Below are 26,071 nucleotides of genomic sequence, written 5' to 3'. Positions count from 1 at the left end.
TTAAGCACAACGTTGAAACAAGTTAGGCACTACTGAGTTTCCGAATAATTGCGTGCTACGGTACGGTAATTGCCTTGTAACGGCTCCGTTTCGTTTTACGGAAACGCTTACTGTATGAGCAGGTGAACTCGTGTTTTGTTTATTTCGCACAGTAAGACGGCATGACTAAATGTACTTGCTGTTCTATTACTGGGCCGTATGGTAAGGCACAGTGGCGCCACTCCGTGAACTAGACTGAGCCAGCGGTGCCATGCATCTGTGCGACCGGAACGGGACCATCGTATCACCCTCGCCTCCCGGGTAGGTGAATCACACCGCACCCATCTCGCAGAGACCTGCGGTTCGTTCGGGCCGATGCCGCGAGGGGGCGTGCCCGCCCCTCACCCTCGCCTTCCTCTCGCCGGATAACCAGTATCGACCTTAGTGCTCCACATGTATCAGCACGCGCGCCGCAAATCGCGCCCGCTGTTGTCAGGAATGTTATCGATGCCCTCCCGTCGATAAGTTCCGGATCGCGCCGGTCGCAGTGTTTCGCAGCAGCCTGTTTTTTTTTTGTATTTTTCGCTGCCTGCTCCATTGTCTTAGGCGAGCCCGCTCGCTGTTGAGGCAGTCGACGCGGAGCCGAGCTCAGCGCCTGTTGTCCAGTGCTTCTTTTTCTCTCGACTGCGAGACGCGCGAAAAATCTTTGCAAGAGCCGGCGTTCCTGATCCATGCTCCATTGCCCCGTCTTCCAGGACGAAGCCAATGATTGCTGCGCTACGCTTTCTTCTATGGCATCTGGAGTACACGTAGACCAGGCCTTGGCCCAGATCAAGCGTGAGTCGTTCTTACCCGGAAAGCCCGCGGGCTTTCCCGTTTTGCATGCTTGTGTCTGTCGCATGTGCCCAGCGATCACGCGCCAAAAAAAGTTCATCATGTGCGCGGCGCGGAGTCCAACTTCAATCTATTTTTCTTCACCATAAGCGAAGATTCCGGGTGCTAACAGCACTCGTAATCGGACGTCTAGATAATGTGAATAAGGCAAGAGAAATAAAATGCAAAACCGAAATGCTAAGAATATCTTTTTTTCCCCAGGATGATTTCGAACTGGAACAGGTTACCGCAGGACTCTGTAACAATTCTGTCAAACGATGCATTTTTTCTTCCTTGTTATAACATGTTATTTTGATGAATGAAGTTGTGCTCTAAGGACCAATGCTGTCTGACGATGTATCTTTCTTTTTCTTCATTAAGATAACATATTCTGTTATTGCCTGAAGTTGTGTTTCTCAGGATGTATATGTTGTGCCGTAAATTATTTTGCATTTATTATGACATGACTTGTACTGTTTGTTGATATACTATTTGACCCCCCCCCCCGCCCCCACTCTAATGCCACACTGGCGCTGTGGGTTCTGTAATAAATAAATAAGTTCAAGTGCCAGCCAGTAGGCTTTTTTTTTTTTTCGTCCAGATAGCGTGCCCTGCAACTGAAAAGAGCATGCTTAGTAACTCCCGTATTTAAAAATGCATCTTAACTTGACGCCCATATTTGACTTCATATAAACGACGCCTGGTGCGAACGCCTCAAGACGCTCATTGCGTGGTGCGTTCACCACAGGGATCATTTAAATAAAGTCAAGCGTAGGCTTGAAGGTGCATTTCTGAATACGAAGGTTAGAATCCATTGCAAGCACGTATTTACGTGAACAAACGGAGCTGTCAAGATAGCGTGAATTTTGCCTAAAGTGCTCGCTAAAGAAGTTTCAAGGAACCGTCGCCGGGAAAAGTCATTTACGGCGTGGAGGGTCCACATCGCGCTTATCACACGCAGGTAGGCGCTTTCTGAACACGCTATAGGCGCTAATATCCGTGCCTGCATTCGGCTCAAGCTTGCCCCTGGTACGCTAAGTTAGCACAGGCCACCGTATGATGTGCCTTTGACGGAACCGTGTTGTTTGGCAGGGTCCGAGTGCAGACCCTATAGCGTAAAGTGCGGCACATCTTTATTTTGCCCGTTCGGAGTTTCTTCGCGCCAATTGGTGCCAATTTTGTTTAGGCTATGTCGAAAAATTCACACGCCGCAGTTTAGCGTGAGCGTTCAAACGTATGTGACGCGTAAAAGTGTGCAACGGCATTGTCGCAGAATGTTAAGCACATTCGCGGTTTTCGCTGTTTAATGAAATGATTCTTGCATTGAGTGCTTTTTTTTTCTTTATCCAAATCGCGTCTAGGTCATTCACTAAGACACTGGTTGTCTTGCTATATCAAGGGGGAAAAAATCTGCACTGCTTCAATGTGTTGACGCAGCGGCGAGGCTTAATGTTTATCTGTAGTTGATTCGATTCCATTTCATCCATGTTATTTCGTGACTTGAGCACCGAATAACGCTTCACTGTTTTTCTTCTTGGTTCTATCTTTCTGGCTTTGTTTCTGTCAGCCAAAGATGGCCAGCGCGATATCGGTGAACCAGAGCGTGCTCGAAAGCTATAGCTGGGGACTCCGCACTCGGGTCTACCGCGGAACAATTGTCCCGCTTATCGGGCATGCATGCATGTGACGCGCACCGCTGCGTTGTCAGGAAGCGATTTCCCCGAAATTTCGCCGGGGGCGTATGCACCAATCGCCTTGTGTGCGAGAGAGAGAGACGGGAAAGGCAGGGCCTTGCGCGAGCTCAGGAGGTTAATCTTCGCGAAAGCTTTTTTTTTTCGATAAGCGCAATCTTGCTGCCATGCGATCGGTTCGATGCTCTGAATGAGCTTAACCTCGTGCATTGTCGCTGTACGAGCGTTTGGTCGTATACGAATGGCTCCCGTCCACTGACACCTTTCTGAATGACGCCCAGTGGCTTCAAGCTCGCTTATTCTGTAGATGATCTTATCACATTCCTTCGGGGCGGTGACTAATAGAGCCCCTAGCATTCCTGGCTTAATCGAGTATGCTTGGATGGATTGATATTACGAGCGTCCCCTTTACAACGGGGCGGTGGGTTGCGCCACCAAGCTTTTGTTATTGTACTGCTTAACGTCCTACCTAGGTTAAAGAAGAGAAAAAGAAAAACTTTAGAAATTGCGCCACCTGGTGCGTATTTCTTGCAGCAAATTTGTGAACAGCTAACACAAACTGATTCCGTATATCTCGTCTGCACTAGGACTGTGAAAGTGTAGTAGAGGACTTTTGTTATGTAGTTTCGATGATCGCCGAAACGTGCGCGGTATGAACCAATCGTCAAACTAACTTTTCGATCAGTGAGTTTCAGAGCGCGTGTTGTCAAAAGGACCCCTCGCTCCTGCACACCAACTATACGTAGACACGCATTTTGAGGGCGGATATGTGGTAGCTGGTGACGCTGCTTCTTCGGGTTCAAATATATATAACGGGCATGTCGTGAACGCCAGCCTGCTTACTTCAAACGTCTGCCCCAACTCTTTTACTGAAGAACCTGATTACATTAAGCCTCGCTGTTCCGGCAGTTCACGCGCGTCGTGGTACTGCTGGCGACCATCGTGATCGGTGCTTCTGCTCGGTGGTCTTAAGAAACTACTTTGTTTCTTACTTCGAGCCTGGGTGCCAAGTTTTAAGCAGGAGTGGGCATACATATTTTTTTTTTTTTTTTGCTGACAAAACTTGCAACATGCAACGTCAGGAAGACAGTGACTTAATAGAAAAATAACAGAGAAGACTGCATTATCTACAATTAGATGCACCACTATGCAATAAATGCAATCCCTCAACATATTGCTATTATCATTTTGTTTAACCACGCGATGTCATGTAACTGTTGTGAGGAATGATTCCCCGCGCGACGTTCTCGAATCAATGCATTGCAGTAAGCGCTGGTCTTGCCCTCAATGCACGTGCTTCGACCAGGCCGCGAGGCTGTCCCCGTTGCCCTTCAGCGGGGGTGGGGGGGGGGGGGGGAGGCGGCGCAGTCGGTTGCGTGACGCGAGCGCACGGTAGGCCCAGCCGCCACGATAAGCGCCGCACCTTCAAGCGCGCGCGCGCGCCTTCGCCCATCCCCCGGAAGCTGGTCGGGCCAGCAGCGTGCGAGCCTTTCGCCGAGGTAGCGAAGCACTGGCGACGCAGCGCCGATAGCGGGCTCGGTGCCGTCTGCAGCGTCCCCGCGGGATTTCGGGAGCACGCGACCGCGCAAGTGGAGGGAAAAAGCGGGGACGAGGAGGAGGAGGACTCCTTTGAGACCTTATCGGGTCTGTCGCGCGCGCGCGTGGTTGCCCGCGACCGCATATCTCAACGCGCACTGCGTCAGCGTCGACAGCGCGTGTGCGTGGGTCGCAGCATTACACGACGCGGTGGGCTTTCTCCCCCCGCATACCCAAAGGGGAACTGTGACCTACGTAGGACCTGTCCTCTGTGCTAAATCTGCCACTACAGCCACTTACAAAGTTTACGCAGCGCGGTAAGCCATACGCTTGCTCGTGCGATCTGTCCGCCGCCTGTCGCTATGTGGCGTTCTGTTGTCGAGCACGACGTCGTGGGTTCCACACCCTGTCGCAACAGCTGCGTTTCTATGGGGGACGGAGGCCTTCCTCTCGGAGCGCTCCAATCCGGCGTTTCGCGCACCTGCTTTGCCTTGAGACGTTGGGCCCCATTATTCGTGCGACGGGCGTACGATACTTATCTTACAAAGCTGCGCCCAGTGCACGATGAGATTGCTCTTTGTAGAAGTTTTATAGTTTTTTCCGGCGCACAAATGTCGTCGCGCGCGAGCCAGCTGTAACTGGACCGAATCAAGATTCTGCACTTTTATTTCGCAGTGATTTTGAATTAAACGCTTACCTCTGAGAAGCTATCGCCAAACAAGCGATTGAGATGCCAGTGAAGGGAACGTTGCACTGCGAAGTCCCACACACGTGAAACTAGATACGTGAGGCACAATTTTGAGGCAGCCAAGTTGAAAAATCATCTCTGTATGTTGCTACTAATGAACTCTTGATTCAAGATTCACACCGACACCTCTCCCCGCCCTCTTGAATTGACAAACAAGCGCAACACCCCCCCCCCCCCCCCAATAAAAGGGAAATGGCACACGAATGTGATGCAACAAATTCGACCTTTAAAAATGCTGAACAAAACCTGTATTGTATGCGAGGTTTTAAAAAAATATATTGGAAGCTTTAAACTATCTGCAACACATCCTTGTTCTATGTCCTTGCGCTTGTCTTGCCTCAAAAATTGTGCGCCGATTTCCGTTACTAGTTTTTCTCCCTTGCCATCTCAAACTTTTTCCTCCCCTTCTGAGCAACTGAGGCACTAGAATCGGTAGTAGCGTCAACGGTGCCCTCGAACGCCTCGCAGTTCGCATCCCGTGGTGCCGTCGCACGAACGTGGGAAAGAAAATGCAAGCGATAAGCTGCCAGTCACACTTGCACTCGCTGCACACCGCACACACACGCCATATCAGATTCACATGGCGCGCCTTGTTTGTAAAACCAACTTCTCTTGACCTCCTCTACCCAAGAAAACAAGATAAAAGGCCAGTGGTGACGCTTCGAAAGCGCGTGGTTCTTGGGGAAACAGAAAAAGCGTGACTAAACGATATATCGCCGGGCTTCTGCAGTCTTCTGTGCTGATTAGAACGCGCTAACGCGGCATAAACAGGTCCCACGCGAGCCGCTTGGGAAACAAACATCGCCGTAGCCTTAACCCTGCACGTTGTCGTTTATCCTGGCGCACTCGAGTGTAACACTGCAACGAAGCGACGAGCGATGCGTAAGTGTTCGCTTCCCCTTCGTACTCGCTACACTAATATAGCGTGAAGAATCAGTTCCTGCCCTACACTAAATCGTACATCTTGCGAGTCTATTTATAATACTCAGTTGCGATGTATACCCGACAGTTGCTTGCTGTAATCGCACACACCAACAAACTGGTTTTGGTCACAGTGCGTAACAATCTGCTCAACATTCGAAGGCATATATTAGTGCTCACTTGCTAAATAATCTCGCACTTCTGGACAGTTACATAACAGCAGGTTATTTCTAAACCTGAAAAGCCCTGGTCTGCCTTCAGCCGTTTTTATAGGTGCTAAAAACGTATCCCAGTTCAACTTCGGTACTCAAATATTCTATCGGTCAACTATGACTTGGCATATGGCGTTAATTTGACAAATTTAAGACTAAATTTAAGAGCGTAGTTTTCTTTTTTTTTCGCGGGTTCCTATTTTTTGCTTTATTCCTTTAGGCCAGGCGAGCACACTTTCCTTTCTCAGTGAGTCGTTTGTTTTTCTTTACGCTGCTTCGAAATTGTGATTTCAGAAAAGAAAAAAAGAGAGAACGCTTGCCCATAGCGCTACTTTTCGTACATAATCATTCTTTTCTTTCCCCCCGCACAGAGTGCATTCAAGAGCTATGTGAAGAGTTCAGGGCGAATAACGAACCAGTGAACGACGACAACACCACGCTGCACAAGTTTTGCTCTGAACTTGAACAGATTCTGCAGCATGGCCAGACAGGTACGCCGCTCGTAACCTTTGAATAACGAATTTGTACACCTGCTGTAAGCCGTTTTACATCCTTCAAAATCGTTACGGGTGCGAATCGCTCGAGCTCGCACCCTTACACCCTAAAGGGTGTAAGGGTGCGAGCTAGACAAAGCACCCTTAAGGGGGCGAGTCTGTTTGGCGTAACTTTTCTTTACAGATTTTCCCCCTTCGCGTTCGCTCACCGCCTTTTCTTTTTTTCTCGTCCCTTCTGTTTAAACAGACAGGGCGCTCGTTCTCAACGTCTCCAAGGGCTACTGGGGCTACTTCTGCCGCTGCCTCCTCAGCGAAAAGAACTTGAAGGGCTACAGCGCGCTCAAGTACGCCAAGTCTCTGTCCGAGGTAGGTGTGCCGAGGATGTTTGTCTGAAGTGCGCGTAGCCCTCTAACCCAGAATACTGTTACAGCGATCTGCTCGAAAAGTCTCAATGAAATTCCTTTAGTTAGATATTTTTATCTATAAATAAACATTTAGTATGTTCTTGTATTATTGGATTGACGTTTGTCTAACCGCACAAATCGTGGAACTTGCTGCTGTTGCAATTTTTCGTTATCGACACTTTAAGTGCTTTATTGCCGGAACACTTTTTTCCCTGTATCATCCTCTTTTTTTTCCTGTTATTCTTTAATCATTGAACAATGGGGCTTCAAGAAGCCGGCGACACAATAGTTCCCAACATTTCCAGTGTCATCCAAATAACCAATTCCATGTCATCAGCCGTGCTATCGTGGTATCAGGACGTGGCTGACTATAGTGGCTTTGGCAGCGACGCATTATGGCCTCACATTTAGACTGTTGTTGTAGAAAAGGCTTATGCTCTGTAACATCGTACTAAAACTAAAAGAACGAGGCTGCTTCAGTGATGTTAGCCTCACTCCAGCGCGTATGCCGAGCAGTCGCACGTCGCGGCGAGAGCTCTGCATACATTGGTTCAACATACTGTCGCTAGATGTCGCCGCCAGGGCTGCTTTTTCGGCTTACTCCACACCATGGTAATACGGTAACGCTAACCTGTACAACGTTTACCCAAAACTGCCCTGTCGCTTGCCACTGGGAAGTCTGACAGAGTGCTTGCTTCTGACGCAGCTGAAGACACACTTGGGAAGAGGACGTGCGGTGATTCGCTACTGCCTCGTGCACCAGTGCCTCGCTGATACGTTGCAGACATGCGCGGTCAATGAGAAGTCGACAAGGTGAGCTGGTACAGTACAGTCTAATCACGAGGTTTCGGAGAAAATCACCACAGTCGAGCGATCCAGACGACGACAGATGTTGGCGGGGAAAAAGTGCCTTACATTAAAAATGGTCCAACCAATCGAGTCTCATGAAAGTAAAAATTAACCTAATCCCGTAATTATCGAAGTATTTTATACGAGTGCTTTCACCAAATGCTTCAGCCGTGAAGTAATGTTCACGAAAAGTCGAACTTGCTTTCTGTGAAGCGCGCTAGCTGCTACAAGTTTTTGTTTCTCTCGATGTATGGTTCTAGTATGTAGCCGAGTTTCTGGAATGCAGTGCTTTTCTTTTCCTTGGGTAAACCTCGTTTGTTTGCCTTTGTTTCGTCTGGTTTCAAAACCTTGTGCTCTTTTAGCATTGCACGTAGTGCGCGGGCGTAGTCGCGACACGTTGCGTTATTTTGCCTTTGTGGTAAATTTCACGTAGTTTCCCTTGCTCGTGCTACAAGCTGCAAACACGTTCACTGGATCCGACGCCATCGTTCATTTAGAAACGGATGTTGGTTTCGCCTTTTCCAGAGACCACTACCATGCGTGGGCGCTCCTTCGCCAGCCCGAGACTCAGCAGTCGCTGTTGTCATCCCTCTACGATCTGAACGCCGTCCCCTTCGACCTTGCTCCCAGTGGCAATGACCTGGACTCTTCTTGGCCACTGTTTGCGAGGTTCGTCCTTTGTCTAAACACAGTGCGATTAGTTGAGACTTCTTGGCAATGACAAGCTATAGACTTCTGGCTGCAGGCACGGAACAGCTTCCCACTAAAATTGCTAAAAATTTTATCTAGGTTTACTGTTTCCTGGCGATACGCACAGTTTCAAACGTCAACATTTGTTAACTTGCGTTTACCTTGTCATAGCAACGTTGCACCGACAAGCGACACAGTACAAATATCTGGTAATGCTAGGACGTTAACTAGTTCGCTCCCAAATTTCGCGTACACGTCGTATTTCACGGCCGCCTTAATGCTACGCATCGTCGCAGTACATGCCTGGTTTATCCGAATAATTCGCAAGCAAATGTTGTCTGTGGCGATTACAGACGAAAATGTTTCTTCCTAAGAAAGCACGGCGCCGTCTGTCACTGGGAAAGCGAAACTCTTCCGCATTCCATCGCCTTACGTGCCTTTCGCCCTCTTGGGTCACACGGCGTCGCCAATTCCTTTTCCTGAGACAAATTACCTTTCCGGCAACAATCATCGCACACACCGTGTGTATACATTGGTATTACGGATGAAACAGACAGCTAATGCATCCAAATATATCAAACAAAGCCACGATATGTTCGATTTTTTGAAGCAAATTCAACGCAACCCATCGAGTTGTTTAGCCAAGAGAACTATTTATAGCGGGCTTTCTTATTGGCACATCTGTGTACACTTCCTTCTTAGCATTGTTTCTGACAACTGCCGCTCATGGAAGACGGAGCATACGTTAAGCTTTTAACTCAATTAAATGATTTGAGCGTTCATTCCTAACCATTCTGGTTGTGTCGTTACAATTTACTAGGACGTTTACTCGCAGGAAAGTCTTTGGCGAGAGCTGGCCGACGTTGAGCCGGTGCTCTAGCATTTCAAGCATGTCCAGCCTGAACAGCACGCACTCTCAGGTTAGTTTCATTCTATGTCCAGCGTTTCCGCTACAACAAGTACTTTACACAATCTCACTGTTGCCGATCCCTTTCTTCCTTTCCTTTCTGAAAGATGGACTTGACGTGCTCATCCGTGCCTGATGAAGGGCGAAGCACCGTACCAAGATCCCCCATTCTTCGAGCTAGCTCGCTCCTACATTCTCCCTCCGTGGACGAAGCCACGGAAGACGTCTCTCGGCGATCCGAACTCTCGAGTCTGCCAACCGTGAGAACGGTTCGTTAGTTTATCTCGCATTCCCTATTTCGTTAGCTGTCTATTATGTGATTTTTTTGTGTGCATTCGGGCATACTCACCAAGCAAAGATTTCCCCTGTGCGTGCGCAAATAAGTCTCCAGAGAGCTATGCAGCTCTAAAGTGAAATAACGTGCTTCGTAATGAACGTCTTGAAGATAAATAAAAACAGACTTTGGGGTTTTACGTGCCAAAACTACGATCTGATTATGAGCCACGCCGCAGTGGGGACTCCGGATTACCTTTAACGACTTCGGGATGTTTAATGTGCACGCTGTGCACGGTGCACGATGGTTTTCGCATCCCCCCCCCCCTTCGGAGTGCGGTCACCGTGGCTGGCATCTAGCCCCTGACCTTGTTCTCGGCAACGCCATAGCCATAGAGCTACCGCGTCGAGTCCTCTCGCAGATATCTCCTTCAACAAAACAGAGCGAGGACCATGGAACAGCTGTCAGTGTAAAAGGGGACAGAAGTAGGGAAGTGGTCTGAACTTTAAGACTGTATAAAGGAGCAATAGTGAGAAACAGTGAGTTTGATACAGTGGTTGATATGCATGCCCACCAGCCGTACTGTCCAAAACTTGAATAATGCTCGTTATAACTAGGCATGCGCGTCCTTTCTGCAAGTAAGAGACAAGTCTTTCGTTCTGTTTGTGTTCTTATTCCTGCAAAATATTTGATGCTCACGCAGAATAATTTCTTCTTCTCTTGCAGCTGAAGAGCAGATCTCTATCTCCGATTGTGTTCAGAATATCGTCTCCAGAAGCTTGTGGCGAAGTGCCTTCGCCAGTCCAGACGGCCGCCTCTGCTTCGCAAACGGAAAGTTGTTTGCCTGAAAGACTCGCTGAAGAAGCGAGAGCTGCGTTATGCTCCGAGAAGCTAGAGAAGATGGCCGAGGAATGGCGCGTCAAGGAGGAAGCCTGGCTGGAGAAAGAAGCGGAGTTGCGTAAGGAGTTGGAATCGCTGAGAGCGTCTCAGTCCGGTGAAACCGCGTGTGTTCAAAGTACCTGCAAAACATGTGATGATCTGAGCGCGTCAGTGCAGCGTCTGAGCGGAGAGAAAGATGATCTGACTACTAAAAATAATTTCCTCGCGCGAAAGCTCAACGAGGTATTGGAGAAGCTCGAAGATTCCGAAGAAACCGTCAAAGACCTGAAGCGCTCCGAAACGGACCTTCGGACGAGGACAGAGAAGCTCAGCTTCGTCAACGAGGGACTGAAAAATCTCGTCGACGCGGTGAAAGACGAAGCAACGATTCTTCGACAGCAAGTGATCATCATGGACAAAGAGGTCAAGAGTAGCCACGAGTTGTTGGAGCAGAAGAAGATGCAGTGTAAGTGTCTGGAAGACCAGCTGGTTAAGCTGCGCTCAAAATGCTGTGAGAGCATCAACGCTAGCGCCATGAGGGACCGCGAAATTGAAAGACTTGCTAACCTAGTGCGCGTAGCGCGGAGAAAACTCTTCTCCAAGTCTTCCGCGCACCATGCTGGTACTTCACCCGAAGAGTCTCCCAAGCTTGCTTTGGAGAACAATATGTCCGATGAAGCGCTGTTGAAGATGTTGTCCTCCGAGGAGACGGAGGATTCGCTCATTCCAACCAAACAAGTGACGAGAACGGAGAACTCAAACTGTGAACTCTTCGAACACTGCCTGAGGTACCTCGGTTCCGCCATGTTACACCACGAGTCCCTGATCGACAAGGCGAACGCCCGAGTTCGGGATCTCATTTCCACAAGCCACAGTATTAACCTTCAGCTGCATGTGATGCAAGAAGTGCTCAGCATGCAACATCTAAAGGAGGACGGTGCTCCAGACGAAAATGACATTTCCCTGAGCAAGGAAGTCGCCGGACCTTCGGAAGAGTTGGTGCCACCACGAATAGAGGGTTGTGACTTTGTGACCTCTCTGTTCGAGACCATGTGCAGGAATCACTCCAAGATGCAGTCTCTCATGCAGTCCGAATCTCAGCTCGAAAAAGAGCTCGCCGACTCCAGGGAGCTCAACAAGCTGCTGTCCAGCAAGGTGCACGAGCAGGAGCGCAAACTGTGCGGCTTCGTGCAAGAACTCGACCGCACCAAGACCCTTTTGGCGGGCATGGAGGATACGCACCACAAGCTTCAGACTGCCAAAGCTGTCATGAGGTACGAGCTCCAGGAGAAGAAACACCTGCTCCACAACCTGCGGCAGCAGCTGGAGAGCACGCGGGAGAGCTGCGTCAAGGTGATGCGCTCCAACGCCGAGTCCGAGATCGAGTGGAAGAGCCTGCGCGAGGAGTTCCAGAGCCGGAAGAAGCAGGACAGCCAGGACAGCGGCGTCTCCGACAACGGCCAGAGCACGCGCGAGCAGACGCCCTCGAGCGGCGAGGAGTGCTCGGAGCGGGACGACCCGGAGTCCGTCGAGGACGACGACCGCTCCGACTCGCTCAACGTGGACGAGATTCCCGAGGAAGGGGGAGCCCAGTGCATTCCAGACACGGTGGCCGACATCGAGTGCAAGTACCGCGCGCGCTCTCAGCGACTCGAGTACCTGGAGCAGCAGTGCCAGATCCTGTACAACAGCCTGGTGCGAAGCAGCGAGCGCAGCGACAGCCTGCAGCGCCGGCTGCACAGCCTGCTGGAGGCCGGCGCCAGCGGCAGCGGCAGCAACGAGCCACCCGCGCAGGACAGCGCGTGCAGCATTCCAGTGAACTCTGAGGATTCCGAGTCACGCGAAGTCGTGGCCGAAGAGTGTGATGTGGCGTGTGACGATGTGCCGGATGTGTCCGCCATCTGCGGGGACGTGTGCGACGATGGTGCTTTGCCCGAAATCCGGAAGAGGACCTTGGGCACCATAGTGCACAGGGTGAAGCTCGAGAGGTCCCAGAGTGAGGAGGTCATCTCCAAACTGCGCGCTAAAATTGCCAGGCTGGAGGAGTCCAACGAGAGATTGCAACAGCAGGTGGCCAGCCTCGCTGAAGAAAAGGCGCAGAGGGAAAACGAAATGAGGTAAACCATCCTCTCTCTTGTCGTGATGTTCCTTCGTAAGACCGAGTACAAAAACTAGTAATAAGTTTGAAACAAGACGACGCGCTGATCATTGAGCTTGGAACGTAACACCTTTGTCATGAATGCTATATTCACAGCATGTCAGTCAACCCGAGATGCTCGGTGCAGAGACATGTGCCCAAGCACAGTTTTGCGCCTATTGCTGGGAGGTTATACAAACACTGACTGCACGTCACGCCCTTTTTGTTTATTATATCGTCAGCGTTTTGTTTATTCAATCTGATAGCGTGCTTGCATGTTAAAACAGCAGAGAACCAATATCTTCTACGCAAAACAACGTACTTTCCAACTGCCGTCGAGTACAGAAACTTTCTTTTGCGTTATTTCCCGATTGGCGTACTTTCTCATCACAGTGTGCACAAAGAAACGAAGGTTAATGTGCGTAAAACAAGTGCAAATTGCTTTCTAGCCAAAAAAAAAAAACCGTAAGGCCATAAAGTTGTACGGGTATCACACGGTTCATTTTCCATGGCGATGGAGCCTGATCGGGATCAAATTTCTCGATTCTGATTGGCTGATTTACGCGAGAAAGGGAGCTAATCGCGGTCGAGAAATTCGATCCAGGTATGTATCGATTGCGATGGAATGTGTACCGTATGACGCCCGTGTGAATTACGCTGCAATTCTAGCATTGTTACGTTTTCTGTCGAATCCAGAATGGCTGCCTGAACACGCTTGGGCCTGCGAAGTATTCAGCATCGTGGGCAACACTTCATGTATTCGCGTGTAGCTAAACGTCGCGCGAGTGCATGGATTGCCGAGTCACTAACATTACTACAGCGGAACTGCCAGATTCAACGTGTGCTGTCTGTCACGAAAGGACGATCAAATAACGCAAGGGCAACCATGTGCGGTTAGGTCTTGACTCAAAAGGTCTTGTTCTAAAACAAGGTCTCACGTATGATATCCGGCGGTGGCCGAATTGCGACGAGAGCCGCATGCAAACACGTCCGCATATGTATGGTTAAGTCTATGCGTGCTATACTCAAGTTAGTCAAAATTATTGTGAGCTTGATACTGCAGCGTCCCTCCTAATATAGTTAGATTCCCTGGCAGCCCAGGAAGCGTGAGACTAAAGTATCTTACTTCGCGCATCACGCACTTCAAAGATCTCCGTAGTTCGGTATTTAGCTTTGATTTTCCTTTTTAAGTGTGATAACAATTATACGGACACTCCAGGCCCATTTTCGCCGTCGTCGCCGGAATAATCGCCTTCCGGGCGAAACTGCAACCTACTGCAGGCTTAGTATGCTTATTTCTTCGTAGTGTGCGTTATGCGACGCAGTGGGTACCCTTGATTTCTTTGTTGGCTTGGGATAGCTCTAACGTAGCCTGTATACCTTGCCGTTTGTCTATAAACTTGCGGTACACCGACGAACCAGTGTAGGCCCCACAGTTGGCTACATTGACTTTACGTTAGCCAATATCAGGCCAACATTGGCTTCACTTACAATGGTGCTCAAGCCGAGACCAACGAATCCCGATTCTCAGAGGTCTTGTCTCAATCGGCGTTCCGCAGGCAGAGGGCAAGCGGGATGCTGCGGACGGAGCGCAGCCTGAAGAGCGTCCAGATGCAGGAGATCTCGCGCGAGCGGGGAGAACTGTTGATCAGGAACAAGGAACTCGAGGAGCAGCTCGAGCAGAAGGATCTTCAGCTCACGCGGATCGACGAGAACCGCCGCGAGAGCGCCGAAAAGCAGCAGATGCTCGAGAGGGAAGTCGGCTCGCTCACCGAGAGGCTCCGGGACCAGGAGGCCGCCAACAGCCACTTGTACAGGGTGAGTGTCGAAACGACTCGCCTCGCGTTTTTTTTTTTTTCTTGAGCTTCGCCACTCTGGCCAGCGCGAAAAAAAAACATTTTTGACCTTTAAGAGAAAAGTCTTTGCCTCACGAGCTCCCATCTAAAGACGTGGAAGCGGAGGAGTCGTTTTGCTATAGGCATCCACTGCACCGAATAGGTGGTGTTCAAAACATGGTGGACGTGTTTCCGGCTTTGCAACTTCCGGCGCGTAAATCCCGCAAAAGCATTGCCTTCGAGATGTGTTGGTTACTTCGAGGAAGGGGCACTGGGATTGGGCACCACCTATTTGACGCCGTTTGTTGAATGAGAATAAAGTTTAATATCTACCCACTGTACGCAGTACTTTTCAATTTAATCAGCGGTTTAGCAAAACAGGATTACCTTTTTTCGACATTTTATAGGTTTTTAAGATTTGTGCTTCAGGGTTCCTATTGCTAATTTTTCGACAATTCTGTTAGGAGTTGAGGCCCCAACTGAAAAGTTCTGCTTCATATACTAGTTGTCGGTAGAAGTACGCATTTTCTCTTAAATGCAACAAACTCCATTCAGATCGATCGAGACACGTGTATTTGGACACCGAAATTGGAGTAGGCCCCAAAGTAAATCTCCCTCTTGAAACGGATAATTCGTCATGTGAACGTAACAGGTCCAACCTCACCCCCCCGCACCCAAGAATGTCCTCCTTTTTACAGACTGCTCGAAGTTCTGTCAGTACTGCACGCAATAGTATAGTCAACAGTGGGCGAACAAGCAGTGCCTCCACTTGGAGCCACGTCCACACAAATCGGCGGAAATTGCGAAAATAAATCCCATTCGCTGAAACGTTAACTCCACGCTGATCCTTTCCTTGTTTGAAGACTCTTGGAGTTCAAGCCTCCAAATGCCTGTGATCACTGTTTGCACGCTGTAGTGTACTTTATTGCCATGTGCATCCCAAACTGCCTTGTGATATGCACGTGATTTCTACGGAAGAACGGGTGTGCGGCCTGTCGTTCATGAGCTATATTTGCCTGATAAGCCTTCATTCACCACTACTTGTGTAGACGTTATTAGCATCGTGAAAGCAACTCTCGAGCAATCTACTCAACTGTAATATTAAGCGTAACGTTCTGTCTATACTGCCCTTCGCACTCGTAGTAAAGCGCATGTTTGAGTGACGTACTTTATTGCATGGATGGACTAGCATCAGGTGTTTTCTTTTTTTTGGCTACCGAGACCTCCTGCTTCACTAAACCGCCTGCCACTAACTCTCTCCACCCCTAGAATTATGTGACACAACAGGCTATCATCCAGGAAATGCGCGAGCGGCTGGAAGACCAAGAGCGTATGATCGGAGAGCTGGAACACTGTGTCGAGGACCTCAGGGAGGACCAAGTCACAGAGCAGACGAAGTTCGCGCAAGAGGTGAGATGTGCAGCACTAAACTTCGCATCGCACTAACGCGCAAGCAACGGAAATTAATGCGTAGTAGTAAGCTTGTAGTAACCCATATCTGCATCGTTACTGCTAGTAACTCTGTTCTAACCAATATGCAAAAGGATCGCACAACCAACGGCTTTCTGTCGGGCCCCAAGTTTGGTCGCCAGAACTTGAGCGTCTGCAAAACTCGAGGCTGTGCATGAACTCGTCGAATGCGTGTCTGTAAATCTAATACAACCAGACACTTATCGCAAGATGTATCATTCATTGTGCAACTTCACCCTTTCGCTTAAGCGGGCCCTGAAATGGCGAGCGTGACGTTTTCAATGTTCGTCTTTTCAGATTGAAAGGCTTCAGCTGGTGATGGCATCTCGGGAAGAAGAGTGCTCCATTCTCAGCGACGAACTAAAAAGAGTAAGTTCTGTGCACCAGGTTTTCTTTAGGTCTACTCTCGCTACCCGCCTTGAACGAGCCCACTTAATCTCGGCCCCAGTTGTCAGCACGGCCTGCTCTGGTACTGCGGGTTCGATGACGCAGCAGTTGATGGCTTGCAAGCATTGGCTGCAAGCATGCGACAAGAGCAGGCTATTGCGGTCATTCGTTCGCCTGTTGCCGCAGTTCCCGGCTAGATAGCTGCACCTACGAGCAATTACAATTAAGACCTGTCCCAAATAATTGCAAGCATATATGGCGTCACGCCGACTGAAGACGGCAAGCATTTCATTTCAAATATTTTCCGATCAACTTCACCTACTTTTGACATCCAAGAAATATCCCTAAGTTTTTATGTAAGAGCACACGCTTGTTTGTTCTACTCGAAACTGCTCGATTTTGCGTTCATGTTTCGCGATAGGCGTTAATTTTGGCCACCACGACGTTGCAGTGAGGCGAATAGCCTAACATTAGTTGTGATGCCTCTTCCGTCACTCAGCTTCGTGTGCAAGCCGATGTTGACAAGGAGTACGGGGATCAGCTGAAGCAGCAGCTGGACCAGAGCTACGCGCAAGTCACGTCTTTCGAAGAGCAACTAAGCCAGCTGAAGATGGACACCGTGGAGCTCAAGAAAAAGATTGTCAAGCTGGTCAAGTAAGTGTTCCCGAAACATCATCGCGGCGGAGAAGCGAAGCGCGAACTGTGACCTAGCCCAGCAAGTATGCCATAGTGTGTAGCAAATTGCCACGCATGTCCCTAGCGTCGACATCGACTTTTCTGTCGTGTCGCTAAGCTTTACAGCAGCGCGGTTCGCCATTTAATCGTACTTAAACTGGGTACTCTTTCCGCCCGCAGTTTATACGCCACGTTGAAAGGGATAGGAAACTAGCTATAGTACGAGGCCCTCTCGGCGTTGACCTGTCATTTGTTGACCTGTCATTAGTAATGTAAACGATTTAAAATGTCTTCTTGCTTCTTTACTGAAGCAGCAACACTATAAAAGCAGTTGAAAAGTTCACGCTAACTGCACGTGCACTTTTTTCTTTGGACCTCCAGAGAAAAGGACATGCTCTGGAAGCAAAACGACAATCTGCAGTTCCTGCAAAAGCTGCAGGCTACCGACAAGTGGATGGACAACAACGAAACGGACTCCTGCCTGCAATGTTCCTCTGCGTTCACGTTCACTTTGCGGAAGGTGAGTGTGGAAAAACCAGAGGCTACTTTTTTCAGGCTGAATTTTTTTGTAATTCGTTTAATCGCTGCGGTAGTACAGCAATTCAACCGTTCCGCTGCTCAGCGGGAAGTCGCGGTTCTGACCGCGGCGGTCCCATTCCGATGGTTATGAAAACGCTTACGCACGGCCCCATGCAGTCAAAATTAATCTGGATCCCCGGTAATACGGCGTCTCGTCTAGGACCCGTATTGCTTTGGACGTTAAATCTCTTTCATCAAAATAACTTACTCGTCGTATGTAGTAAAACATGTCGACCTTTAACTGCTCTGCCCGTCCGCTACTTTCTTGTTTTCAGAAATGTTCAAAATGTTGCATGAATGTAAAGAAACGTATTCGTGCTCTTAGTAGCATTGTTGCATCTTGACTAATGCTCTACGTGGTTATGTATATATCTTCCAGCACCACTGCAGGCTGTGTGGCCGAATCTACTGCCACAACTGCTGTAGCAACTGGCTCATGACAACTGCAAGCAGGTGAGTTGAGAGGAGGAGCTATTTTATCTTTAAATTTAACTCAATTCTGCCCAATGAACTTGCAACACTGCAGCAAACAAATTGTCAAATGTGTGTCACGGTGGGTACACAATAAGAAGTTCACTTCAACGCAGCTCACAGAATTGTTCGTTTCTCATATTTACAAAATTCATGTCCGAGCAACTTCGAATCGAATTATTCCATTCGAATATGTAATGTTAACTTAGTTAAATATTCTTTCGTGCATAAATGTTCAGGTCGAACCGGTTAACTGGTGGTTGCCAGCGGGCAAATAACATCATTTTATAACTGCTCTATAAGATTGCTCACGTTAGGGCCTGCATTGTGCCCACCCCCAACACCCACCAGCTGCTCCCGTGTACAGTATTTCGTGCATAATAAACAGCTACTCACTAAAGTGCTGACGCTTGTCGTGCAGTCGTCCTGCGAGGGTCTGCAATGCCTGCGCATTCCAACACCAGCAGCTGGAACGGGCCGCCAGGAACCCTTCTGTCTGCTCAAACGCGTCCGCGGACAGCGAAGATGATGACATCGGCGAGCTTGCCGTCAGCAGGAAGAAAGAGCCGTCGGAAACGGACACCGTCGGTAATACTCCACGCTTTCGCATATGTGTTAGAGTGCGTAGCAGTAACGGCTCACACCTTGCAATGTTCCTTCTTTGAGACCATGCCGTCAAGCAAAGGGCACACGGCACGATTCCGCTGCGTTGCATCGCAGCTGAACTGTCGTACAAGTGTACGAGAAGCCATGCATGGCCGTACCTTGCGTTTTATGTAATAGTTCTGTGCGGATGCAAGCTCCTATAATAATCTAGTAGTAATCTAACAACCGGCACTCGCTTTGCCAGGCGAAGCTTATACAAATGTAGGCTATGAGCAAACTTGTCCTTACAAAATCTTTTTTTGTTTCTTTAGACTCGCCAAACAGAAGCTCTTCCGACGAAGCCGTCTGCTGTTCGGCACCAGCCCAGGGAGCGCCGCCCAGAACCGAGGTTATGAAGATGACTCGAAACTGGTAAGAATTACATCTAAATGACCCGCAGCTGTCCCCTGTTGACGCCCAGTATTCGGTGGCAAAGTAACGCAATTAGGTATCGGCATCTAAGCTACAACGCTTGGATGATTTATACTTAATAAGCCGAAATGATATATCCAATTGAAGTACGCGTAGGCATTCGAGTGATGATCGAACGATACCGTGCGCGTAAATTCGATGACCTGATGTGACGACGTGATCTCGGACCATGGAATCTGTTGACAGTGCGGCGAGCTTGAGAAACTCTAGCGCACGGTTTATGACGAAGCTCTGTAATTGCCGTATAAGAGGGACAGCACTGCGGTTGTAAAGGGGGCGTCGGAAGTACGGTGGTTTGAGCATATATTGTTTCTAGAGGTATGACATCCAAAATGGCGAACTGGGCGAGTTGGTCTGTAGATTCACGAGAAAGTGCGAAGAGACAGCTGGAGAATACGGGCCAGCGCTCGCTCTCAATTTCCGCCCCGTGTTCCGGGACTGTTTAGTCTCACCGCGCATTGATGGTACCCTGTACTCTACCAGTGCGAAGTGACCGCGGGTGACCCTAGACGGCTCTCTCAAGACGCAAACTTGTGCTCGATGTTAGAGATGAAGAGGGATGACTTGCCTTTCTTCTACGGTTGCCCTTACAGTGCGTATCTAAAAAGCGTCCGGAAGCACGGATGTGTTACGCTGCGTTGCAAAGCTCTGGCGAAGCTTTTGAATGACTGTTTCCGTTAGATGAACCATTTTCGTAGCACTTTTAAGCAGTTTTATGGCACCTTGTGAAAGCGCGTTCCAGACAGCCAGGACCACCTGTTCAGTCGATTCCGCGCAGATTCACCATTCATCTGACAAAGGCATTGCTTTCGTTCTCTAGCTCTGGCATGAGACCAAAAGGCGCGCACGGACAAGGAATTTGGTACCGTTCGACGCAATAGCGCGAATACGCTTAAGGGCACCGCGCTGCGTACTTGTCCTTAAGAGGAAGCTTTAGCTCGGGTGCTCCTATCTAAATACATGTAAAAGGAGAATTCGTTTTTCTCGGCAACCACTGCACCAAATATGACGGGGTTTGCTGCATTTAAAAGAAAAGCTTAAAATATAGTGACTGTTGGTTTCGAATTTTCGATTTAGATCGTCAAATTTTTATAAAAATTTGGCAAAAATCGCAAATTTTCTGAAAGCGAAACTATTAGGTTCACAACTCCGTAACTCAGGACGAAAAAACGATATCGCAATTCTCTGAATTGTACCTGATAGCACATCTAAAGCGGACAAAATTGATATGTTACACGTGAACCTCAATAAATGGAGTAATGTGTAATTACAACTTTTGCAGAACCTTTGTAAACAACGTAACAAATTCACGTGAGATGTAAACTGACATATCAAATTTGTCCGCTTTGAATGGTCTAATAGATGCCGTTTACAGAATCGCGATATCTGTTCTTGATGCAGAGCTATTAGCTTGTAAACTTCGTGCTTCTATTTTTTTCAAACGTCTGAATTTTTGAAAATCCTTTTAACAAAATTCAAGCCCTAAATCAAAATTCCGCTTCCAACAGTCACTAGAATTTAACTTTCTCTCTCAAATGCAACAAATTTCATTAAAATCGGTCCGGGGGTTATCTCAGAAAAACGTTTTTGCGTTTTACATGTATTTGAATAGGCCGCGTCGGAGTTGGGCCCGAGCTAAAGCTTCCTCTTAAGGCGCGCTCTGTCCTCGTGCTCTGCTTCGCCACGAGGCGCCAACTATGGCTCACATTTTCGTCCGTCGTGAGAGCGAGTGCCCCCCTCGCTTTCTGCCCTCGTTTCTGGAGGTCACACCTGAGCCGCTCGATCGTTCCGTTGCGCGCAGGTCCTTCCCTCGACTGCGAAGGCCCCAGTTCCTGCAGAGCAGCAGCAGCTTCACCGACAGCGGCAGCAGCTCGGCCAAGCAGGAGTTCGACATCATCAGCGACGAGGAGATTGCGCGCTCGCTGCTCGCCTGCAGCCCGTACAACAGCTCGCCCAGGACGACGCAGGACCGCGCGCTGTTCCACGTGGGATCAACGCGCACCATGGACGAGATCGCCCAGTGCGGTCGAGCGGGTCTCCGTGGCGAGGTGTGGGTGAACGCCGGCGGACGCTACAGCATCCCCGTGCTGCTCCCGGTGACAGAGACGGCGCTCTTCTGGCAGTTCTATTGCGAGCCCAAGGTGCGTTATCCCTATTGTACAGTCATTTTCCGTAATGCAGAACGCTTTCCCATTTTGGACGCTACGCCTCGAGGCAGGAAAAGCAAGGTTATGCGTGTGACCTTCGGGAGGGTGTGATGGATCTTTCACCTTGCCGCGCACCCCGTGCCGCCCACTTTTCGTGACGTAGCCCCCATGCGTACAACGCGTAGCCACCCTGATGTTGCCAGCCGCGGCGACCCGGTGCAGACGAGCGTGCGTCTCGCCCTCTAGCCGTGGCTGCGCGCGAGTGTCCGCGCACCTGAACGCATGCGCGGCCCGGGTAATCTTTGGGGTGATCTGCAGCAGCTGCAACGTCTGGGCGAGCCGAGATGGCTGGTCGCTTCGCGCGCGCTGTCGCCGGCAATTGGCGCGCGGGTAGGTCGCGTAATCTGGAGTGACGGAGACGCGCTAAACCAAGAGGCAGGCCGGAGCGCTCGCTCCTAGAGGCCGACGCACTTCGCCACGTCAACGTTGTGACGGCGAGTGTTCGCGGTGATCGAGTAGATCGGTGCGTGTGCCCGTGTGACACCGTGCCTATTAATTAAATTAAGCGAATGTTTACTGCAATTTATACGGCCGATACAACTACGAACCTCATTTCGTGTAGTTGTCTAGATTGCTTTCGTTATCAATGCTTCGCCTTTCTGGCGAAAGTGTTACTTTTATGGATTTCGTTTTCTTGGTGGGAAAATGCAACAAAGTAGCGAAAAATATTCAGCCATTTTTGTTATTTCGCGGAGAGACAAACTACGCCTGTGACGTTTTTGATTTCGTAGAATTTTCTCGTATTTGGGCTACTTTCTGTGTGCAGAAAATCCCAACTAACGTTGCTGCTTATTTTCGAATGCAATGTACGTTTTATACATACGCCTACCGTCGACCCAACATTGCCGCAAACGATACATACACGTCACGGGGAACTAATTGAGAAATGTTAGGGCGACGTCGGGCCAGCACTTGTTTCTCGGTGCGCCAATCCCGGCAGAACTTCCAGAAGTGTAATACGCCAATCCAGGTTATATTTCTTTGCCGTCTATTTATAACAGCGTAGCTTCTTCGCGAAGGTTACCGCTTACGTGTGCGCGCTTAAACCCATGGCCCGTCTCTGATTCGGTCGTTTCTGTGCGCAGAGCATATCGTTCGAGCTGCGGTACAAGCCCCTCCACAGTGACACCCAGCTGGAGATGATGGACGTCATTCTGCCTTCGGTGCGCGTACAGGCCGACGTGCAGCCATTCGAGGGCAGCCTCGTCGTGAAGAACGTGGGCGTCTACGTCCTCGTCTTCGACAACCAGCACTCCAAGTAAGCCTTGTCAGCGTCGTTATTTTAGCACCTATATATTCTACGCCACCTACAGCGACGGGTTTTAGGCCCTTTTGCAGCCGTGTCACATTTGCCATGATGAATTCATTGTGCACGCCATCCTTAATACATCGTTAACGTTACCACTTGTCATGGCGCTCTTTGGCCAAACCTGGCCCTTGCGCCATAAAACACCACATCATCTTCATCATCCAAGTAGCCTCCTTCTCCTCGCAAAACCGACTCCGCTGGCTCGGTCGTAAACGCTGCGCACGGCAAGGTGTACAGACGTTTTCGATGTTGCACAAACTTCTAGCACTTGTCTCTCGCACTTAAGAAAGGTGACTTGGCCAGTGTTAAGGTTAGGAAACACTTAGAGCCGTTTTACTTCGATACCAAATCAAACTTCCAGGTCCAGCGTTCGTCCTGTGTTCTCCTCTTGCGATTAAGTCTTTTGGCCTGCTGGAACCTTCATACCCTCAAGTGTTAAATTTTTTAAGGTGCACTGACACCTTCCATAATTGTTTTGCTATGTTTTATTATAAGGCTCGGAGTTCCATCAACGCAGCAGTATGACAGTTTTTAATGAAGAGGCAGGGGACACGTGGCACAGGAAAGATCGCTTCGCTCGGCGTCCACTGCGTTGAAGTTGATTGGGTTTGTCGCATTAAAAAGTAATTAGTCCATCTTTCAAAGGGAGCCAATTTCTTATTTAAATTGGCTCTTTTTTAAGCAATGTTGCAGAAAATTCGAAATTTACAAAATGAATGGAAGCATCAAGTCCACAAATACATACGTCGTCAATAAAAAAAACTAACGGAAATCCGATATGTCTACGCCAGTGAGGTTCCGCTATGCTGGAATTCCTTAGAACTTGACGTGGGAATAATCTATCGGACTTATGCATATATGGAGCAGTCCCCTCTTATAGCAATCGATTCGTGCGCTTGCCGCAATTTCTACACTTGGGGACAACACAGTGTCATTTCAGTTTGCTCACACATTCATACCGTGCGTCTGCTCCTACCTAGGCAGCAAATCCTACCTACAATACTACCCGATAAATAATTTGAATAAGCGTTGATAGTACACAGTATCCGTAATGTAATGGATTCTTTTCGCTCATTGAAAAAGCTCCCTGCGGAATGGCGGAGGCATCTCCGAATGCAACCATACCTGGCAGTGAAGCAAGCTTTGCAGGACAAAACGAAGTTGCTCTTTCGTGCTTAGTTTTCGTGATTAAAGGGACGCTGAAGGCGGTTGCAGGACTCAAGTAGTTTAGATTGCTAAAGTGTTTCGAATACTTCGTTTTCATTCGTTTCGGTAAAAGTGGTTTATTATTGCCGCAGAAGAGGAAAGCTTAACTTCCGCCTTGTGCCGTAACCCCAACGCCCGTACTCCAGGGCGACGTCACGCATATCAAAGTATTTCCCCGATTTCGGCTGTTCCGTCACAAAAGACTCTTAAACTTGCCTAGTTGACTCTAGTTCATCTAAACGCTTTTTTGGTGAGTTCATAGGCGCTACGATTAGGCAGTAATACGATAAATTCCTCAATTTTATATGCGCGGTGACGTCAAGTTAACGTGGTCGTAAAACAGACGGATTTCAAACATTCATTTTCATGCCTAAGAATTCACCGTCGTACCGCGCACTGGCCATTAGAAAACACCTGTGTTAACAGGCCATGACGGCGGCACTTCAACATTTTCGCAAAAATGGACTTTATAGACTGCTGTGCGGACCGTTCTTACTGACGAGCATTCCCTCGACCCGCGCAAGCTTTGGCAAAAATCCGCGACTTTACCGTTAGCTAATACTGGAACGTGGGGCGGCGTCATAGCCGTCTTTCAATCTTTCGTGTTTTTTTTGTTGTTGTTGTTGTTGCAAAGCCTCCTCCTCGCGAAAAGAGATAGTTTTGCTGAAAGTTACGAACTCGGGACCACAGCGGAAGTGTTGGCCCAGTGGTCTGGTGCTCTACCAGCACTAGAGGGGCCCAGGCAAGGAGGCGACGTAACGAATAACGTTTAATTACACCGCCACGTAAGGAGCGGCCAGCTCAAAAAAGAACAAGAACGCTCAAAGCCTGTGCTGAAGGCTGTCGGCGAGGGACGCTTTTTGTTTATGGCCCCTCGGGAACAGCGACGCCCAGGAGAGGGAGGAAGCAGATTCGCGCCCCGCTGGCGGCCAGCGCTGGGTACACGAGTGAGACCAACCGCCGAGGAGGGGAGAAGGCACATACTCGCGTATACAGGCGCTAGCGGTTTCCAACCGTCGAGGGCGCCGAGGAGGACACGCGCCCACATGCCAACGGTCTCGCTTATCCCCGAGTCGTTTAGCGTCCGGGCTTTCGCCGTGATGTTAGCCGCGCGACACGCATTGTTCGTCACAGAGCCGAGTCGTTGCATTTGTAAAGCGTAGTGTACTAATTCATACAGTCTGATAAATGTTATTGTGTAGTGTCGAAAAACAGCTTTAAGTTTGGCAGCCAGTCAGGCGAAGTTGGTTACCGGCTCTATGTATTAGCGCCACCATGCGGTTTCCCCAGTGCGGTCGGGAGAGCGTCAACCTAAGAATGCTTGCAACAGATAGCATCTCGCTTTGCTCAAGAGCAATTTGTAAAGCATTGCCCTTGTGATGTGGCCGCTCGACTGGCACTGTGGAACTCGCCACTGACGGGGCCTTCCTGTGAACACAGTAGAGCTGCATCCGATTAACAAGCCCGTTTTTATCTTGTGCGCAGGTTCATGGCGAAGAAGGTGTCCTACAAACTGCACCTGCACAAGCCATGTGCTTCGGACAGTGAAATGAGCAACGTGTAAATACACCTCCAGACAAGTCTTGTGCGGACTGTTTCTTGTATAGACAGACTCCCGTGCTAGCGGGATGATGTGCTTTATTTAGACTTGTACATTTTATGTATACGTTTTAGCGTGTTGTACTATATCTGCCATGACCCGTAGGCTTGTGTATCATAGTGTTGTGCATTTTCATTAAGAGCAAAGTGTCCTTTAAGTTATTTGATGACTGAATATTACCTTAAATGTCCATTGTGTGTGCTGCTCTTTTAAGTCAAGCCTTGCTAATTTAAATAAATTCTTTATTTAAGGATGTGGCAATGTAATAAAAGATGTGGCAATGTAATAAAGGATATTTTCCTACTTGTCTTCACTGTATGTTGCATTACTCCATGAGATGGAACACTGCATAACGTTTTTGTGAAGTGAATAGAATACTTTATTCACCGAGATACACAAGAAACAACTCCTCAGCAAAAACTAGAGCCATCAAGTTACTCTTACTGTGCACCACCAAGATAAACTTCAACATGACATGAACTTCAAGACATGAAACTGCAATATGGTATATAGTAAAACGCTTTGAGAGCTAGTAAACAAAAACACTTAGTCAATGTCTAAACACATGGTAGAGAAGAATCCATGAATTCTGCAGGGATAACACCAACGACATCACGCACATGTGTGGCTTACCCTTAGCTGCCTCTCCTGAAACTCGATG

The 26,071-nt window shown here is 48.9% G+C and overlaps 1 protein-coding gene across 3 annotated transcripts in view; it reads left to right on the top strand.

Moving 5' to 3' along the window:
- Nucleotides 1-25,718, top strand: part of LOC135919877 (FYVE and coiled-coil domain-containing protein 1-like) — a 45,634-nt gene extending 19,916 nt beyond the window's left edge. The window contains exons 2-20 of one of the 3 annotated variants that reach the window (XM_065453867.2): nucleotides 735-816; nucleotides 6,332-6,451; nucleotides 6,702-6,820; nucleotides 7,565-7,671; nucleotides 8,233-8,376; nucleotides 9,233-9,317; nucleotides 9,412-9,573; nucleotides 10,305-12,574; nucleotides 14,154-14,412; nucleotides 15,729-15,839; nucleotides 16,197-16,268; nucleotides 16,786-16,940; nucleotides 17,343-17,481; nucleotides 17,920-17,993; nucleotides 18,433-18,599; nucleotides 18,929-19,028; nucleotides 20,890-21,229; nucleotides 22,381-22,553; nucleotides 25,296-25,718. In XM_065453867.2, the coding sequence (XP_065309939.2) occupies nucleotides 771-816; nucleotides 6,332-6,451; nucleotides 6,702-6,820; nucleotides 7,565-7,671; nucleotides 8,233-8,376; nucleotides 9,233-9,317; nucleotides 9,412-9,573; nucleotides 10,305-12,574; nucleotides 14,154-14,412; nucleotides 15,729-15,839; nucleotides 16,197-16,268; nucleotides 16,786-16,940; nucleotides 17,343-17,481; nucleotides 17,920-17,993; nucleotides 18,433-18,599; nucleotides 18,929-19,028; nucleotides 20,890-21,229; nucleotides 22,381-22,553; nucleotides 25,296-25,374 (4,722 nt within the window). In that variant the 5' untranslated portion in view covers nucleotides 735-770 and the 3' untranslated portion in view covers nucleotides 25,375-25,718. Of the gene's footprint in view, nucleotides 1-734; nucleotides 817-6,331; nucleotides 6,452-6,701; nucleotides 6,821-7,564; nucleotides 7,672-8,232; nucleotides 8,377-9,232; nucleotides 9,318-9,411; nucleotides 9,574-10,304; nucleotides 12,575-14,153; nucleotides 14,413-15,698; nucleotides 15,840-16,196; nucleotides 16,269-16,785; nucleotides 16,941-17,342; nucleotides 17,482-17,919; nucleotides 17,994-18,432; nucleotides 18,600-18,928; nucleotides 19,029-20,889; nucleotides 21,230-22,380; nucleotides 22,554-25,295 lie in introns of all 3 variants that reach the window. The other 2 variants (XM_065453866.2, XM_065453868.2) reach the window with 2 other exon arrangements.
- Nucleotides 25,719-26,071: the final 353 nt, after the last annotated feature.

Source organism: Dermacentor albipictus, chromosome 4, assembly GCF_038994185.2.
Source record: "Dermacentor albipictus isolate Rhodes 1998 colony chromosome 4, USDA_Dalb.pri_finalv2, whole genome shotgun sequence".
Lineage (NCBI taxonomy): Eukaryota > Metazoa > Arthropoda > Arachnida > Ixodida > Ixodidae > Dermacentor > Dermacentor albipictus.
The sequence above is the reverse complement of the archived record's forward strand: the minus strand, read 5'-3'. Positions and strand labels throughout refer to the sequence as shown.